The 19,267-nt window shown below is 50.9% G+C and overlaps 1 protein-coding gene across 7 annotated transcripts in view; it reads left to right on the forward strand.

Moving 5' to 3' along the window:
- ablim2 (actin binding LIM protein family, member 2) overlaps positions 1-19,267 on the forward strand; it is a 432,986-nt gene that overhangs the window by 70,502 nt on the left and 343,217 nt on the right. For all 7 annotated transcript variants that reach the window (XM_038792087.1, XM_038792086.1, XM_038792085.1 and 4 more), the window contains exon 2: positions 11,762-11,905. In XM_038792087.1, coding sequence (XP_038648015.1) covers positions 11,762-11,905 — 144 coding nt within the window. The remainder of the gene's footprint in view (positions 1-11,761; positions 11,906-19,267) is intronic.

The following is a 19,267-nucleotide window of genomic DNA, read 5'->3' on the forward strand; positions in this document are numbered from 1 at the left end:
TGAACAATGTTAAGGGAGTAAACGTTACGGTCAGTGGAGTGGAGGGGCCCTTTGAAGTCGATGCTGAGGCGCTCAAAGGGGCGAGAGGCCTTTACCAGGTGCGCTCTGTCTGGCCAATAGAAGTGCGGTTTGCACTCCGCGCAGACCTGGCAGTCCCTGGTCACGGTCCTGACCTCCTCGATGGAGTACGGCAGGTTGCGAGCCTTGATAAAGTGAAAAGAAAACGGGTGACCCCCAGGTGACCGAGGTCATTGTGGAGGGCCCGAAGTCGGCCTACTTGTGCGCTGGCACATGTAAGCGGGATAGGGCATCTGGGGGTTCATTAAGCTTTATCTCGTAGTTGTAGGTGGAGAGCTCAATCCTCCACCTCAGAATCTTGTCGTTCTTGATTTTTCTCCGCTATGTATTGTTAAACATGAAGGCAACAGACCGTTGGTTAGTGAGGAGAGTGAATTGCCTGCTGGCCAGGTAATGCCTCCAATGTCGCACAGCTTCTACAATGGCTTGAGTTGACTTTTCGATAGCGGCATGGAGGGTACGGGAGAAGAAAGCCACGGGCCTGCCCGCCTGGTTGAGGGTAGCGGCCAGAGCAAAGTCCAACGCATCACTCTCCACCTGGAATGGAATGGACTCGTCCACAGCGTGCATCGCGGCTTTGGCAATATCTGCCTTGATATGGTTGAAGGCCAGGCGTGCTTCAGCCGTCAGGGGAAAAATGGTGGATTTAATACGTGGACGAGCCATGTCCGCATAATTGGGGACCCACTGGGCACAGTAAGAGAAGAACCTCGGGCATATCTGCAGGGCCTTGGGGCAGTGGGGGAGTTCCGGGAAGGGGCGCATGCGGTCGGGGTCGGGCCCTAGGACTCCGTTTTCCACAACGTAGCCAAGGGTGGCTAGGCGGGTTGTGCGGAAAACGCATTTCTCCTTATTGTAGGTGAGGTTCAGGAGTTTAGCGGTGTGGAGGAAATGCCGGAGGTTTTCGTCATGGTCCTGCTGGTCATGGCCGCAGATGGTGACATTATCTAAGTACGGGAACGTCGCCCACAGCCGGTATTGGTCAACCATTCAGTCCATTTCTCGCTGGAAGACCGAGACCCCATTGGTGACGCCGAAGGGAACCCTGAGGAAGTGGTAGAGACGGCCATCTGCCTCAAAGGCAGTGTATTGGCGGCCCTACGGGCGGATAGGGAGCTGGTGGTACGCGGACTTCAAGTCAACTGTGGAGAAGACGCGATACTGTGCAATCTGGTTGACCATGTCAGATATGCGGGGGAGTGGGGTACGAATCGAACTGCGTGTACCGGTTGATGGTCTGACTGTAGTCGATGACCATCCAGTGCGTCTCCCCAGTCTTCTCGACCACCAGAGCTCTCCAGAGGCTGGTACTAGCCTTAATGATCAGCTCTCATAGGAGTCGCTGGACCTCCGACCTGATAAAGGCCCTGTCCCGGGCACTGTATCGCCTGCTCCGAGTAGCGACGGGCTTACAGTCCGGGGTGAGGTTAGCGAAGAGCGAGGGTGGGGCGACCTTAAGGGTTGCGAGGCTACAGACGGTGAGGGGGGCAGGGGTCCACCGAACTTAAAGGTAAGGCTTTGGAGGTGGCAATGGAAGTCGAGTCCATAATCGGGCAGCGCAGAGATGGGGAAGGACGTAGAGCTTAAAATTAGTGTACTCTACGCCTTGTACAGTAAGAGTCGCGACACAGTTCCCCCGGATTTCTACTGAATGTGATCCAGAAGCCAGGGAGATTTTCTGGGTCGCGGGTAAAATTGGGAGGGAGCAGCGCCTTACCGTATCTGGGTGTATAAAGCTGTCTGTGCTCCCGGAGTCGAAAAGTCAGGCCGTCCTGTGCCTGTTGATCTGGATGGCCATCGTAGATTTTGTGAGGTGATGGAAGCGAGCCTCCGAAGGTGATGGGTGGGCCGGTCGGAGTTAGTGGCGGCCAGCGTACGACCGGGTGAGCAGGGCTCCCGGGAGGCTACAGAGTGGTCACAAGATGGCTGCCCCCATGGGTCGCACATGGCGCGTGGCAGTGAAGGTGGCGGTGCCCACGGGTCGCACATGGTGTGTGGCGTGGCAGCTGGGGGCGGCCCCGACAGGCAGCAGGCAGCGCTGCTGGGCCCAGGAGTTTTAGGAGAGGTCGGGCCTGGCAGGCTTTCGCAAAGTGGCCCTCCCACACCTGTTGCAAGTCGCATTCTGTGCAGGGCAGCTTTGTCTGGGATGCTTACCCTGGCCGCAAAAGTAGCACTTCGGGCTTCCGGCATTGGCGGGCTGCTGCACGGCACAGGCTTGTGCCGCACTCGAGTCAGATGATGGCAGCGTCCATGAGGTCCATGAGGGTGCCGCGTGGTCGGAGGTGTAGGCCGCCATGTTCTGGAAAGCCACCTCCAGCGAGTTTGAGAGCTGCACTGTCTCTGGGTGGCCGAGTATACCTCCTTCTAGTAATCGCTGGCAGATGTAATTCGATTTAATGCCTTCGACATAGGCGTCCCTGATCAACAGCTCCGTGTGTTGGGTAGCCGATACCACCTGGCAAGCGCAGATCCGGCCGAGTACCCGCAAGGCACGCAGGAATTCGGTTAGTGATTCTCTGGGGCATTGTCGCCTCGTGGCAAGAAGGTGCCTAGCATACACCTCGTTTACAGACTTTACATATTGTCCCTTCAGCAGCATTATCGCCTCCATATACGAGGGGTCGTCTCTGATGAGAAGGAAAACTTGCGGGCTCACCCATGCGTTGAGTATTTGCTGCTTTTGGAGGTCGGTGACATCTTCGGTGGAGGATCCGAGGCACGCTTTGAAGCAGCTTAGCCAGTGCTCGAATGTTGCTTTGGCATCGACTGCCTGTGGGTCCAGCTCCAGGCGGTCAGGCTTGAGCGATGAATTCATCTTAAAAGTTTAGCTTATTAAATTGATGTGCCATCAATGAACACAAACGAGTAGTGAATGTAACTGAGGCTTTAATAAGCTAAGCAGAAAGCCTCCTGGCCTCTGACCCCGAACTGGGGCAGAGGCGGAGACCAGCCACGTTTATACCGAGCCCGAGGGGAGGCGGAGCCATCAGGCAGTGGTTTACCACATTACACGTAATAGAGTAACAGTTTACACAATACACATATAATATACTACAGTGGTTTACCACACTTCCTTAATTATTTCCAAGATGTTAATGCTGAAAAGAGGGATGTGAGGCAGATTCAATTATGCCAAAGGCAGACTTGCCGACACTCATTTTTACCATTGTGGCCAGATTAGCTGACCCAGATACATCTACCCAGGAAAGGCCAATGAAATGAAAAGATAAAATGTTGCAAGTACTCAGCAGGTCAGGCAGCATCTGTGGAGTGAGAAACTCAATGTTTTGGTTATTGAACTTTCATCAGAATGGTCCAATGAAAATTGACTTCGCAGGCTGCATTTCACCAGGGGAGAAGTGATTGATTTCTGCGATCACCTGGAATGTTGCCCTTCAGCCAGTGGTGGTTGAAGTCATCGCAGCCCTTGCTCATTCTGAGCTACCACAAGAGACATCAACAACAACAGTTAATTTTCAGGAGCACAGACAAATCACTGAGGCATTGTTCGGCAGGAGAAACATGGTCACCATGTTCCGAAGGGGATATTGGCATGTTAGTGGATGTGTTACTGAAGTAGTAATCCAGAGGCCTGGACTAATAATCCAGATAATGTAAATTCAAATCTCACAACAGTATTTGAAGTCAGTTTTAAATAAATCTAATGATAACCTTCAGTAAAGGTGGTCATGAAGCTCACAGAGTGTTGTTTAAACATTCAGTTGATTTACCAATGTCCTTAGAAATCTCTATCAATGCTAGGTGGTCTGTGGCAGTTCTGACTTCTATCAAATCCAATGTGGTGTATGATTTGAGAGTGCTTGGCATTGTTAAAAATAAATACCCTTAACATGCATCTATTATCGGGTGAATATTTTTATTTGTGCATAAAAATCTGTCAATAAGCTTGAAAGTCTCAAAACCAAGCAGTTGATCAAGTAGAGTTTCTGTTTTGCCTTAAATGGATTGTCTGTGGTTCAAAGGTTGTCCTCATCTTGTTCTAGCTTTCTTAGCAACAAGGAAGTTGATCTCTGATTGGGTATCGTCTCTGGATCTACAGCCTCTCATTTCAAGTCCTATCCATCCCTTGTGATAAATTCCATTAACCTCTACCTCACAGTGGAGGGAGTGATGTCAGAAGGGTGAAACCAAGACCATTGTATCCTGGAAGGTGACACCTGCAAGTATTTAGGACCTTTTGCAGATTTGACACATTGGCAATCAATGTAGTCTGTGGAAAAGATGAAGACAGAGAAACACTTTGTGCTGGCCATCCATTCCAGCTGGATGTCTTGGATACTCCTATTCTCTGGAATCATGAAAAAGCAGAGGAAAGACTGGTGTCAGCAACACACATCCTACCTCCAGGCTAATCAAATTCCTTTGTGTTTGTTTAGTGTGATGAACTGCTAAATTTGTGGGCGTCCATGCTGATCCCGTATCAGACTCTTTAAGTCATAAGTGGAACCGTAGACTTCCGGTAGCGGCAATGACCAGCTGAGCCGCACGTTCGGAGGCTCCCGAAAAAAAACGGACTTCGGGGCTTTTTTAAAGGCCCCCAACGGAGCTTAAGAGGCAAATCCCGACGGGGGAAGAGGCTGGGAGTCGCCCCAGAGGTCCCATGGTGCAGACCAGGAGCGGAGCAGGGGGAGAATCGGGAGGAAAAAATCGGGACCCGAAGGACAAAATGGCGGCCGGCGAAAGTTTTGAAGAACTGAAGAAGTGGGTCCAGGAGCAGCAGCCGATTCTGCTGCGCTGCTTCCAGGATCTGAAAGTGGAGCTGCTGGAGTCCATCAAGGTAACCAACAGGGAACTGATGGAGACCCAGACGGCCCAGGGGGCTGCGATCCGGGAGCTGCAGCAGCAGGCCGCTGAGAGGGAGGACGAGGTCGAGGTCGTGGCCGTGGTGGGGAAAGTGGAGGTGCACGAGGCGCTCCATAAAAGATGGCAGGAGCGGTTCGAGGAGTTGGACAACCGGTCGAGGAGGAAGAATTTACGGATCCTGGGCCTCACGGAGGGGCTGGAGGGGTCGGACCTAGCGGCCTATGTGGCGATGATGCTGAACACGCTGATGGGGGCTGGGTCCTTCCAGGGGCCCCTGGAGTTGGAGGAGGCCCACAGAATTCTGGCTAGGAGGCCCAAGCCGAGCGAGCCGCCGCGGGCGGTGTTGGTGAGGTTCCACCGGTTCGTGGATTGTGAGTGTGTGCTCCGGTGGGCCAAGAAGGAGCGGAGCAGCAAATGGGAGAACACGGAGGTGCGGATCTTCCAGGACTGGAGTGCGGAGGTGGCGAGGCGGAGGGCCGGGTTTAACCGGACGAAGGCGGTGCTCCACAGACGGAAGGTGAACATAGAACATAGAACAGTACAGCACAGAACAGGCCCTTCAGCCCTCGATGTTGTGCCGAGCAATGATCACCCTACTCAAACCCACGTATCCACCCTATACCCGTAACCCAACAACCCCCCCCCCCCCCCCCCCACCTTACTTTTTTAGGACACTACGGGCAATTTAGCATGGCCAATCCACCTAACCCGCACATCTTTGGACTGTGGGAGGAAACCGGAGCACCCGGAGGAAACCCACGCACACACTGGGAGGACGTGAAGACTCCGCACAGACAGTGACCCAGCTGGGAACCGAACCTGGGACCCTGGAGCTGTGAAGCATTTATGCTAACCACCATGCTACCGTGCTGCCCTAAAGTTTGGGATGCTGCAGCCGGCCCGTCTGTGGGTCACCTTCAAGGATCGGCACCACTATTTTGAGTCCCCGGCGGAGGTGCGGGCCTTCGTGCAAGCCGAGAAACTGGACACAAACTGAGGGTCCCCCGGATGGGGGATGCTGTAGAATACTGTATTTATTTATACTGTATGTGTATTTGCGGGGTTCAGGGTATGATGTGGGGTGGCCGAAGGGTGGGTGGGGTGATGCCGTACGGGTGTTTTCTTTATGGGTTTTCTAGCAGGAGTTGGGTGGACAGGTTTGGACTGAGGCGTAAACGGGGTGTTTGGGGAGCTGGTGGGGGGGGGCTGACAATGGGAGTGGCCCTGGAGGAGGCGGGGCCCGGCAGGGCGAAAGCGCGGGCTTTCTGCGGGGTCCCCGCGCTGGGCGAGGGAGGGGGCGGGGTTTTCTTTTCCCGCGCAGGAGCGGGGGAGGGTGGACCAGTTGATGGGCACTATGGAGGAGGGGCAGTCCCACGTTGTTAGGAGCTGAAAGTAGGGCGGGAGCCGCCAGGGTCAGCAGAAGATACCTGGCTCACGGGAGTGCTGTAGGGGGGGGGGGGGCGTGGCTAGGAGGGGTCCTAGCCTGGGGGGGTGGGGTGGTGGGGGGGGTGGGGTGGTGGGGGGGGGGGGGGTTACCGGGTTGCTGCTGAAACGGTCAGGAAGGAGCTGGAGGATGCAGGGGGTGCAGGTGCTGCCGTGGGAAACTGGCAGAGCGTGGGACGCTGGCCGGGGGTGGGCAAGGGATGGGGTATGGCTAATCGGCAGGGGAAGGGGGCAGGGAGCCCTCGGATCCGGCTGATAACCTGGAATGTGAGGGGGCTGAATGGGCCGGTCAAAAGGGCCCAAGTAGTTGCGCACCTGAAGGGACTGAAGGCGGATGTGGGCATGCTCCAGGAGACACACCTGAGAGTAGTGGACCAGGTCCGGCTGAGAAAGGGGTGGGTGGGCCAGGTATTCCACTCCGGGCTGGACGAGAAGAGTAAGGGGGTGGCGATCCTGGTGGGGAAGAAGGTGTCGTTTGAGGCGTTGAAGGTGGTGGCTGACAGTGGCGGGAGGTACGTGATGGTGAGTGGCAAGCTGCAGGGGGAGCGGGTAGTGTTGGTGAATGTTTATGCCCCAAATTGGGACGATGCGGGGTTCATGCGGCGTATGCTGGGCCGCATTCCGGACCTGGAGGTGGGGGGCCTGATCATGGGGGGGGAGACTTTAACACTGTGCTGGATCCCCCATTGGATCGATCCAAGTCCTGGACGGGTAGGAGGCTGGCGGCGGCTAAGGTGCTGAGGGGATTTATGGACCAGATTGGGAGGGTGGACCCTTGGAGGTTTGCGAGGCCAAGGGCCAGGGAATACTCATTTTTCTCCCATGTACATGAGGCCTACTCGAGGATTGACTTTTTTGTCCTGAGCAGGGGGCTGGTATCGAGGGTGGAGGAAGTGGAATACTCCGCCATTGCCATTTCGGATCATGCCCCGCACTGGATGGACCTCGGGCTGGGGGAAGAGAGGGACCAACGTCCGCTCTGGCGCATGGAGGTGGGGCTGCTGGCAGAGGAGGAGGTTGCCGGGAGGGTCCGGGGGTGTATTGAGAGATACCTCGAGGCCAATGATAACGGGGAGGTTTGGGTGGGGACGGTCTGGGAGGCATTGAAGGCGGTGATGAGGGGGGAATTGATCTCCATCCGAACCCATAGGGAGAGGGGGGAGCAGAGGGAGAGACTGATAGGGGAGATGGTGCGGGTGGACAGGAGATATGCGGAGGCCCCAGAGGAGGGATTGCTGGGGGAGAGGCGTAGCCTTCAGGCCAGATTTGACCTACTGACGACCAGAAAGGCGGAAGCCCAGTGGAGGAAAGCACAGGGGGCGGTGTATGAACACTGGGAGAAGGCGAGCAGGATGCTGGCGCACCAGCTCCGGAAGCGAGACGCGGCCTGGGGGAGTGAGGGATAGCGCTGGGAAGGTGGTGCGGAGGGGAGTAGATGTTAATGGGGTCTTCAGGGACTTATATGGGGAACTGTACCGGTCTGAGCCCCCGGTGGAGGAGGGTGGAATGGGGCGCTTCCTGGACAGGTTGCGTTTCCCGAGGTTGGAAGAGGAGCGGGTGGAGGGACTAGGGGCGCCGATCGAGTTGGAGGAGGTTGTCAAAGGGATAGGGAGCATGCAGTCGGGGAAGACGCCGGGGCCGGACGGGTTTCCGGCGGAATTCTATAAAAAGTATTTGGACCTGTTGGACCCCCTGTTGGTCCGGACCTTTAACGAGGCAAGGGAGGGGGGGCTTTGCCCCCAACTATGTCGCGGGCGCTGATTTCCTTGATCCTGAAGCGGGACAAGGACCCTCTGCAGTGCGGATCATATAGGCCGATTTTGTTGCTGAACGCCGATGCTAAGCTGTTGGCAAAGATCCTGGCCACTAGAATAGACGATTGTGTGCCGGGGGTCATACATGAGGACCAGACGGGGTTTGTGAAGGGAAGGCAGCTGAACACAAATGTGCGAAGACTCCTCAATGTCATTATGATGCCGGTGGTGGAAGGGGAGGCGGAGATAGTGGTGGCGTTGGACGCAGAGAAGGCCTTCGATAGGGTGGAGTGGGAGTACTTGTGGGAGGTGTTGGAGAGGTTTGGATTTGGGGAGGTGTTTATTCGGTGGGTGAGGCTGCTCTATGAGGCCCCGATGGCAAGTGTAGCCACGAATAGGAGGAGGTCGGAGTACTTTCAGCTGCATCGGGGGACGAGACAGGGGTGCCCCCTGTCCCCCTTGCTCTTTGCGTTGGCAATTGAGCCCCTGGCCATGGCATTGAGGGAGTCAGGGAACTGGAGGGACATGGTGCCGGGGGGGGGGGGGGGGGGGGGGGGGGGGGGGGGAGCATCGAGTGTCACTGTACGCGGACGACATGCTGCTGTATGTGGCGGACCCGGTGGGGGGATGCCGGAGGTGATGAGGATCCTTGGGGAATTCGGGGGTTTCTCGGGGTATAAGCTGAACCTGGGCAAGAGCGAGGTGTTTGTGGTGCATCCGGGGGATCAAGAGGAGGGGATTGGTAGGCTCCCACTGAAGCAGGCAGGGAAGAGCTTCAGGTACCTAGGGGTTCAGGTGGCGGGGAGTTGGGGGGCCCGGCACAAGCTCAACCTCACAAGGTTGGTGGAGCAGATGGAGGAGGATTTTAAGAGGTGGGATATGTTACCGCTGTCACTGGCGGGGAGGGTGCAGTCCGTTAAGATGACGGTGCTCCTGAGGTTTTTGTTCTTGTTCCAGTGCCTCCCCATCTTTATCCCAAAGGCCTTTTTCAGGAGGGTCAACAGCAGTATCACGGGATTTGTGTGGGCGCATGGGACTCCAAGGGTTCGAAGAGTGTTCCTGGAACGAGGCAGGGATAGCGGGGGGCTGGTGTTGCCCAACCTCTGTGGGTACTACTGGGCGGCCAACGCAGCGATGGTGCGTAAGTGGATAATGGGCGAGGAGGGGGCAGCATGGAAGAGGATGGAGGCGGCGTCTTGTGTGGGCACGAGCCTGGAAGCGCTAGTAACGGCGCCGTTGCCGCTCCCTCCAACGAGGTATACCACGAGCCCGGTGGTGGCGGCTACCCTCAAAATTTGGGGGCAATGGAGACGGCACAGAGGAGAAATGGGGGGCTCGATGGAGGCCCCGATACGTGGGAACCATCGGTTCATCCCAGGGAGCATTGATGGCGGATTCCGGGGCTGGCACAGGGCAGGGGTTAGGAGGTTGAGGGACCTGTTTGTGGAGGGGAGGTTCGCGAGCTTGGGGGAGTTAGAGGGGAAGTTTGGGCTCCCCCCGGGGAACATGTTTAGGTACATCCAGGTGAGGGCGTTTGCCAGGCAGCAGGTGGAGGGGTTCCCCTTGCTGCCTCCACGGGGGGTGCGGGATAGGGTGCTCTCGGGGGTGTGGGTCGGAGGAGGGAGGATCTCGGACATATACCGGGTGATGCAGGAGGTAGACGAGGCCTCGGTGGAGGAACTGAAGGGTAAATGGGAAGAGGAGCTGGGTGAGGAGATTGAGGAGGGGACATGGGCGGATGCCCTGGAGAGAGTGAATTCCTCCTCTTCCTGTGCGAGGCTTAGCCTCATACAGTTCAAGGTGCTGCATAGGGCCCACATGACGGGGACAAGGATGAGTAGGTTCTTCGGGGGTGAGGACAGGTGTGCTAGGTGCTCGGGGAGCCCAGCGAACCACGCCCATATTGTTTGGGTGTGCCCAGCGTTGGGGGAGTTTTGGAAGGGGGTAGCAAAGACGGTGTCGAGGGTGGTGGGATCCAGGGTCGAGCCAGGCTGGGGACTCGCAATTTTTGGGGTTGCAGTGGAGCCGGGAGTGTAGGAGGCGATAGAGGCCGGGGTCCTGGCCTATGCGTCCCTGGTAGCCCGGCGGAGGATCTTGCTCCAGTGGAAGGATGTGAGGCCCCCAAGCGTGGAGGCCTGGATCTCGGATATGGCAGGGTTCATTAAATTGGAGAGGGTGAAATTTGCCCTGAGGGGATCAGTACAAGGGTTTTTCAGGCGGTGGCAGCCCTTTCTGGACTTCCCGGCGGAACGGTAGGGAAATAGGCCGGCAGCAGCAGCAACCCGGGGGGAGGGGGGGGGATGAGGATGGGGGGGGGGGGAGAGATGGGGATGGGGGGGGGTAAGGATGGGGGGGGGGGGTAAGGAGGGGGGGGGGGGAGAACTGTACACATGGGTTTGTGGAGGGTGCTATCTCTCCCTTGTTTTTCTTTTTGTCTCTTTTCTCTGTCTTTTGGTCTCTGTTTTTTATTTTTATTTTTTCCTTTTGTTTGAAGTTGCTCTTGCAGCTGGGGAGCATTGTTTCCGGGGTGTTACCGCGGGTGTACGTTAATAGAGTTACGATATTTACATTTTGTATTTTGTAAAAACTTCAATAAAAATTATTTATTAAAAAAAAAGTGGAACCGTAGAAGGCAATGACATTATTTGCAGCCTAGACATGCTCTAATAACAAGGAATCTACTACAATATGGATTTTATAGTCTCTCGCTCTAATGGGACACATCTTTCTTATTTTGGTCTAAAGTATTTAATTGTACAGGAGAAAAGTTCTGTAACGTATGGATGGATACTAGATAAAGCCAATGAATTTCACCAGTAAGACCATCTTCCCCACAAAGACATTTGAAGCTTTCTTTCTCTCTGAACTAAATTAAAAAGCAGTCTAATTCATGCTGACTCTCTTTGTGGAACTATGGGCGCATGGCCTAAGGTCTCCCAGCAGTGTTTCTTGGCGGCGTGCCGTTCGCTGGCAGCAGGATTCTCTGTTCCCGCTGCTGCCAATAGGAATTTCCATTGAAGCCACCCCATGCTGCTGGGAAACCCGTGGGTGGGATTGTTCTGCCGGTGGGAGCCAGCGAACGGCCCAAGAATGCCGGCCTATATTTTGACCATATTTGGGGGGTTTTCAAGGTATTTTAATGACTGAAATTATTTTAGGAAAATGTACTGTATTGAGAAGGATGTTGTGATGTGATGTTGTATGTAAAACAAAACATTTATCTGTATGCTTAGTGTAATTTTCTAAAATAGGTTACAGTGCTTGTTTTGTCATTAGTTATTACTTCATGCCTCTTGCCTGTCTGACAGTCTGATAATTGTTCTTGATTTATTCCCCTGAAGACTTTGAACTTTGAAATAGAAACGAGAATCATGGGTTCATTGCCTGCTAGACAGCTGGCACGCGATGCTGAGCAAGGCCACCAGCTGGGGTTCAATTCCTGTATCAGCTGAGGTTCTTCTCGGCCCGCCTTCTCAACCTTGCTCCTCACCTGAGGTGTGGTGATCCTCAGGTTAAATCACCACCAGTCAGCTCTCCCCCTCAAAGGGGAAAGCAACCAATGGTCATCTGGGACTATGGCCTCTTTACCGTTACCTGCCCCTTTCATTAGGCTGCATTGAAAAATAACTGTTGCCTAATTTGTTTTTCTGTTTTTTTTCCAGTATCCCCACACTTGGCTATGCACAGTCCCTTGGGGAAGCCATCTGGTGTTGGGGTCCTTTGCCACAAGTGTGGAAAGCCCTGTAAAGGAGAGGCCCTGCGGGTGCAGAACAAGTTCTTCCACATCAATTGTTTCACTTGTAAAGGTAATTTTGTTGTTCTTTGATTCAATGCATTTTCGTATGCGTACCTTTACATATTGGGTATCGTTTTAATACCAGTTATTTTGTCAGTTTTGATTTGTTGTAACCTTTCTATCTTAACTAAGTTAAAAATTCAGTTCAATTTGTGCTGATGACTTGAAAGGAAATGGAAGATAACTGGTTCTACCACCACTGGCAGATCTGTCTGCACCACTTAGAGCACTATTGCGTCCTTCCTTTCTCACCTGCAAACTGCTTTCTTAAACCCCTCTCCTCTTTCTCTTCCAATTCAGCTCGAAGAATAAGTGTCAGGAGCTCATGTAGACTTTTTTGTCATCAAGATCAAAACCATCCAATCCACTGCCTTTGCCATGACCTGGCACTTTCACTGGCCCAAACTTCCTCTAAAGCTCACCCCTATTCTTCCCTGAGCCCACAGCTTTCTTTAATTTCTCCCCTATCTCTTTTGCCCATGAGATCCACCTTCTGCTCTCTCAACCCTATTTCCATGAAACTGCTGACCACCCACTTTCCCCCTTGTGGTCTCTCCCCATGCTGGCCAATATTGTGATCGTACCTCAGAGTTTATATGTTGTCCTGCTCTCCTTTAACTTTACTGTCACCCACCCTCTTCTGAAAAACATCCCATGACCTCACTAACTTTATAAACTATGACCCCCATCTCCAACCTTCCCTTTCTCTCCAAAGTCCTTGACAAATCTACTAGTAGAGTCGACCAGGTAGAACCGGTGGATGTGGTTTATTTAGACTTTCAGAAGGTTTTTGACAATGTCTCGCATGGCAGATTACTATGGAAAGTTAAAAGTGCATGTTATTGGGGTTAGTATCTTGAGATGGATAGAAAGTTGGTTGGCAGGCCATGACGAGTGAGGAACCATAGGGATTTGTGCTCCGACCCCAATTGTTCACATTGTATATTAATGATTTGGATGAAGGAGCTAAATGTATTATCTCCAAATTTGCACATGATACAAAGTTGGGTTGGTGGGTGAGCTCTGAGGAGGATGCAGAGATGTTTTGGTGGAATTTGGACAGGCTGAGTAAGTGGGCATATGCATTGCAGATGCAGTATAATGTGGATAAATGTGAGATTATCCGCTTTGGTAGCAAAAATAGGAAGGCAGATTATTATTTGAATGGGTGCAAATTGAGAGGGGTGGATACTCAACGAGACCTTGGTGTCCTCGTGCATCAGTCGCTGAAAGTAAGCACGAGGATACAGCAGGCAGCAAAGAAGGCAAATGGTATGTTGGACTTCATAGCAAGGTGATTTGAGTATAGGAATAGAAATCTTTTACTGCAATTGTATAGGGCATTGGTGTTGCCACACTGGAATGTTGTGTTCAGTTTTGGTGTCCTTATCTGAGGAAGGATGTTCTTGCTATGGAGGGAATGCAGCAAAGGTTTACCAGGCTGATCCCTGGGATAGTGGGACTAAGTCAGTTAGGATTCTATTCATTAGAGTTTAGAAGAGTGAGAGGCGATCTCATATAAACTTATAAATTTCTAACAGGATTAGACAGGGTAGATTCAGAAAGAAAGTTCCCAATGGTGGGAGAGTCAAGAACTAGGGGTCATAGTTTGAAGATAAGGGGTAAAGCTTTTATGACTGAGGTGAGGGGAAATTTCTTCACCCTGAGAGTGGTGAACCTGTGGAATTCACTACCACAAAGTGAGACGAAAACATTGTGTAATTTCAAGAAGGACTTAGATATTGTATATCTTGTGTTGTCCTATTATGTATTCTCATGTATTTTCTTGAATTTTGTTTAATTCCCTTTTCTTCCATGTACTGAATGATCTGTTGAGCTGCTTGCAGAAAAATACTTTTCACTGTACCTCGGTACACGTGACAATAAACAAATCCAATCCAATCCAATCGATATAGCTATTGGGGCTAAAAGAATCAAAGGATATGGGAGGTAGGCGGGATCAGGGTATTGAACATTATGATCAGTCATGATAATGAATGGCGGAGCGGGCTCGAAGGGCCGAATGATGACCACCTGCTTCTATTTTCTATGCATGTTTTTAGTAACAGGTTCTCACTTCCTGAATCCATCCCCATCTTTCCCACAGCTCCATATTTGAATCCCTCCAATTAGGTTTCTGCTTCCATGAGTGTACCAAGGTGACTATCAAAATCACAATGAGATTCTATATTATAATGACAAAGGTAAACCTTCCCTCCTCAACCAAAGCCAAGTTTCTTTGAGTCTCAGTTGAAAACTTTGTTCCTGAACTACTGAATCTATCCTTCCCTTTCGAAATATCTGAGACTAAAGCAAACTGTTGGCAGCATTTTGAGTCTTTGACCCAAGAGGAGCTTCAGATCATAGATTGGTGCCATTGCAAAGAACAGCAGTTTCCACCTTGTAACATTGCCTGGTTTTGCCCTTACTGTAGCTCATTTGCGGCTGAAACCTTCATTCGTGCCTTTGGTACTTGTAAACCTAACTGTTCGAATGTATTCCTGGCTGGCCTCCCATATCCTATCGTCTGTAAACGTGTGACCATCCAAACTTCTGCTTTCCATATTCTAACTCTTACCAAGTCCCATTTATCTATCATTCCTTTGCTTACTGACTCACGCCAGTGTCCAGTTAAACTATGCCTCATTTTTAAAAACGCTCATCCTTATTTTCAAATCCCTCCATGGTCTCATGCTCCCTATCTCTGTAATCCCCTTCAGCCCCACAACCCTCTAAGATATCTGTGCCCATCTAATTTTGGCTTTGAGTACCCCCAATCTGAATGACTCCACCATTGGTTGCCACACCTTCATCTGCCTACAGACCTAAGATCTAGAATTCCCTGTGTAAATCTCTCTTCTGTTTCCTCCAGTCACATTCCTTAAAACCTGGCTTTGACCAAGCATTAGATCACATGACTTTGATACCTTCTTATGTGGCCTGATATTTTGGAATACCCCTGTGGAGTGCCTTGGGATGTTTTGTTATGGTGAACGTACTGTGTAAATACAAGTTGTTGCTGAAGCCATATTTTGGTTATATTTCTTCTTTTTAAAAGGATAGCTTTAATAGTAAAAATGATTTTAAGGAAGTGGACCATATTGACAGGGAAATAAAGTAGAAATGTGCAGTACCTATCCTCTTCTTCAATACAGTGTTGCAATCTATCCTCAGATAATGAAACGGTCCATGTCCAAATGCAGCAAGACCTGGACAATATCCAGGCTTGGGCTGACAAGTGGCAAGTTACATTTGTGCCACACAAGTGCCAGACTGACCAACTACCAGAGAGGATCTAACCATCGATCCTTGACATTCAATGGCATTACCATCATTGAATCCTCCACAATCAACATCCTGGGGGTTACCATTGATCAGAAACTGAACTGGACTAGCCATATTAATACTGTGGCTACCAGGGCAGGTAAAAGGCTAGTAATCCTACAGCGAGTGACTCGCCCAATTCTCCCCCCCCACAAAAGCCTGTCCACCATCTACAAAGCACAATTCAGGAGTGTAATGGAATACTTTCTACTTGCCTGGATGAGTGCAGTTCCAACAACACTCAAGAAGCTCGACACCATCCAGGACAAAGCAGCCCACTTGATTCCTCCCCTTCCACAAACATTCAAACCCTCCACCACCGACGAACAGCGGCAGCCGTGTGTACGATCTACAAGACGCACTGCAGTAACTCACCAAGGTTCCTTAGACAAAATCTTCCAAACCCATGATTACTACCATCTAGAAGGACAAGAGCAGCAGATACCTGGGAACCCCTCCACGTCGCTCACCACCCTGACCTGTAAATATATCGCCGTTCCTTCATTGTTGCTGCAGCGACATCCTAGAACTCCCTCCCTAAAAGGACAGTGGCTGCAACGGTTCAATAAGGCAGCTCACCACCACCTTCTGAAGGACAACTAGGGATGGGCAATAAATGCTGCCCTAACCAGCGACGCCCACAGCCCGTAATGATTTTAAAAAAAAATCATGTTTGCCCTGATTGCTTATTTTAGTGAGTTACCATAATAAATTGTCAGCTCTGAGAATGTGTAACCACAGATGGAGAAAAGGTGTAATGAGTGTGTTGGAGTTGGTGCCAGAACGGACACAGCACTCAAAGTTCTAGATTAGATTATGCTTGCGAAAGGCAGAGTTCTGGAGTGGGAGTGCTTGAGAAATCAGTTGATTAATTAAAGTTGGTAATTATATTTATTTTACTTGAACAGCTGTGAGGAGGCAGAGGGGCGATAGCTTGTAAATATATTTTGTTCACAATTCTAGAGAGAAGTTGAGGCTGCAAACTATTTCCAGTTGCACCTGAATATCCTGTTAACATTTGAATCATGGTTCTTTGCCCAGCAAATCTGACTTCCCCCTTCCTGAGACTAGCGCACCTAAGGCACATCAGACAGAACAGGGTGGTTTACATCGCTAGTGCCACCCAAAACTAGGCCAGGACACTCTTGGTCTCGGCCCTCCAGAGGAGGCCCGTCAAGGGCATCGCAGGCATCAGGGTGTGGAAGACAGCCGACCGCCTCTACCTCGGATGTGTATCCTGGGGACACAACTAGACATAGTGGGAAGGTGTGAAAGGACACTGTCAGATATGCATTTGAAATGTCACTGCATTAAATATTATTGCTTCTCACCACTTTAATGCCTGCCATGTGAGAGTTCCTTTAAGAAATGAGTGTTTAAGAAATGTACCTTTAAGAAATGGGTGTTTATCAGTGATGTCAAACGCCTTACTGAAATCCATATACACTACATCAACCACTTTACCCTCATCCACCTGTTTGGTCACCTTCTCAAAAAACTCAATAAGGTTTGTGAGGCATGACCTACCCTTCACAAAACCGTGTTGACTATCGCTAATCAACTTGTTCATTTCAAGATAATTATACACCCTATCTCTTATAACCTTTTCCAACATTTTACCCACAACCGAAGTAAGGCTCACAGGTCTATAATTACCAGGGTTGTCTCTACTCCTCTTCTTGAACAAGGGGACAACATTTGCTATCCTCCGGTCTTCCGGCACTATTCCTGTCGACAAAGACGACATAAAGATCAAGGACAAAGGCTCTGCAATCTCCTCCCTGGCTTCCCAGAGAATCCTAGGATAAATCCCATCTGGCCCAGGGGACTTATCTATTTGTACACTTTCCAAAATTGCTAACACCTCCTCCTTGTGAACCTCAATCCCATCTAGTCTGGTCGACTGTACCTGAGTATTCTCCTCGACAACATTGTCTTTCTCTAGTGTAAACACTGACGAAAAATATCCATTTAACGCTTCCCCTATCTCCTCTGATTCCACACACAACTTTCCACTACTATCCTTGATTGGCCCTAATCTTACTCTAGTCATTCTTTTGTTCCTGATATACCTATAGAAAGCCTTAGGGTTTTCCTTGATCCTATCCGCCAACGACTTTTCGTGTCCTCTCCTCGCCCTTCTTAACTCTCCCTTTAGGTCCTTCCTGGCTAACTTGTAACTCTCAAGTGCCCTAACTGAGCCTTCATGTCTCATCCTAACATAAGCCGCCTTCTTCCTCTTAACAAGTGCTTCAACTTCCTTAGTAAACCACGGTTCCCTTGCTCGACCACTTCCTCCCTGCCTGACAGGTACATACTTATCAAGGACACGCAGTAGCTGTTATGGGTCAGGTGAACTCCATGATACACTTTGGGTTTCTCTAAACCCTGGCCCATAACACGCTTCAGAATCTGATGTTTGTTCCTAATGGCATGGCACGTCTCACCATTGGGACACAGTTGTTCATACCGGGTGACTATGCCCTCTGAACGATGAGAGCTTCTCATTGCGACTGTTTCATTTGCAGTGACATGGCTCGGGCAAGATGCAGGGCACTCTAAACCCTCGTCTCTAATTCGCCAGTAGAATGTAGTGCTCAACCCCACTCAGACTGAGCCGTGGAGTCAGCGTGCTGGCATCAGACAGACGAGTCAGACGTTAGCAAAATCACAGACTTCCTCAATGTGAGTCATCATCATCACCCTCCTGCATTAACTGAGCAACAGGCACTTTAGGACTCCCTATCTCCAACTGCCTGATTATAATAATAATCTTTATTGTTACAAGTAGGCTTACATTAACACGGCAATGAAGTTACTGAAAAGCCTCTAGTCGCCACATTCCAGTACCTATTCGGGTACACGGAGGGAGAATTCAGAATGTCCAAATGACCTAACAGCATGTCTTGGTGTCATAATATACATCCAGGTATATGATGGAGTGCAGACAGGCAGTGATTGACACACAGGATGACCAGTAAGCACACAGAACAGAGCAGCCAATCACCAGACAGGACACGACCACTATAAAGCCAGAGGGCACCAGTTTTCCTGCTCTCTCGGGATCCAGCCAATGAGACAGTCAGAGCTCGTGAGCAGCAGCTAGTACAAACACTATGTGGCAGTTAGTTAGTCTGGCCAGGTTAGCCTCAGGTCTCCAGTCAAGGCAGCATCATGTCAGCCCACAGTTAAGCATGTATTATAGTTAGTTGTTCAATAAAATCGTGTTGCATCTTATGAAGTGTTGGAAGCCTGTCTCTCTCTACACGGCATCAAAAGCAGTCCACACAGACCCAGCCTGCCTAACACAGCTTCACAGTGTCAGGGTCCCAGGTTCGATTCCCTGCTGGGTCACTCTCTGTGCGGAGTCTGCACATTCTCCCCGTGTCTGTGTGGGTTTCCTCTGGGTGCTCCGGTTTCCTCCCACAGTCCAACGACGTGCAGGTTAGGTGGATTGGCCATGATAAATTGCCCTTAATGACCAAAAAAGGTAAGGAGGGGTTATTGGGTTACGGGGACAGGGTGGAAGTGAGGGCTTAAGTGGGTCGGTGCAGACTCGATGGGCCGAATGGCCTCCTTCTGCACTGTGTGTTCTATGTTCTATGACTACACTGCCTCTGTAAATTGACAGATGTCTGAACATTTCCCTTTGCTGTTCCACATGTACCGACTTAGTGTATGAATCCTGAGGCTCAGTATCTGTGTCAAGATAAACATAGCTGAAGGTATCCTCAGATCTCCAGTGTGGATTCTCCAAAGTTGCTCTTTGCTTGACCACCTGCTTAGCTTAGAAGTACCCCTCTTCATGGTGCCACCATTTCTATATGTATAGCTGGACCCACCGAGGTGAGGGTATTTGTGATGGTGGAGACTATGCAGGTATCATATGATAGTGCTTCCTCAGAGTGATGCCCTCCTCTGAGGACTGCACTGCCCCCTCCTTCATCTCTGATATACCTCTGAAAATGCACCCGGGGAGATGCTGCATGGCAATGAGAAAATGGTTCAACCTTGACATGGTGATGACCAGGGGATTTAATATATTGGT

The sequence above is a fragment of the Scyliorhinus canicula genome, chromosome 3 (genome assembly GCF_902713615.1).
Source record: "Scyliorhinus canicula chromosome 3, sScyCan1.1, whole genome shotgun sequence".
Taxonomy (NCBI): domain Eukaryota; kingdom Metazoa; phylum Chordata; class Chondrichthyes; order Carcharhiniformes; family Scyliorhinidae; genus Scyliorhinus; species Scyliorhinus canicula.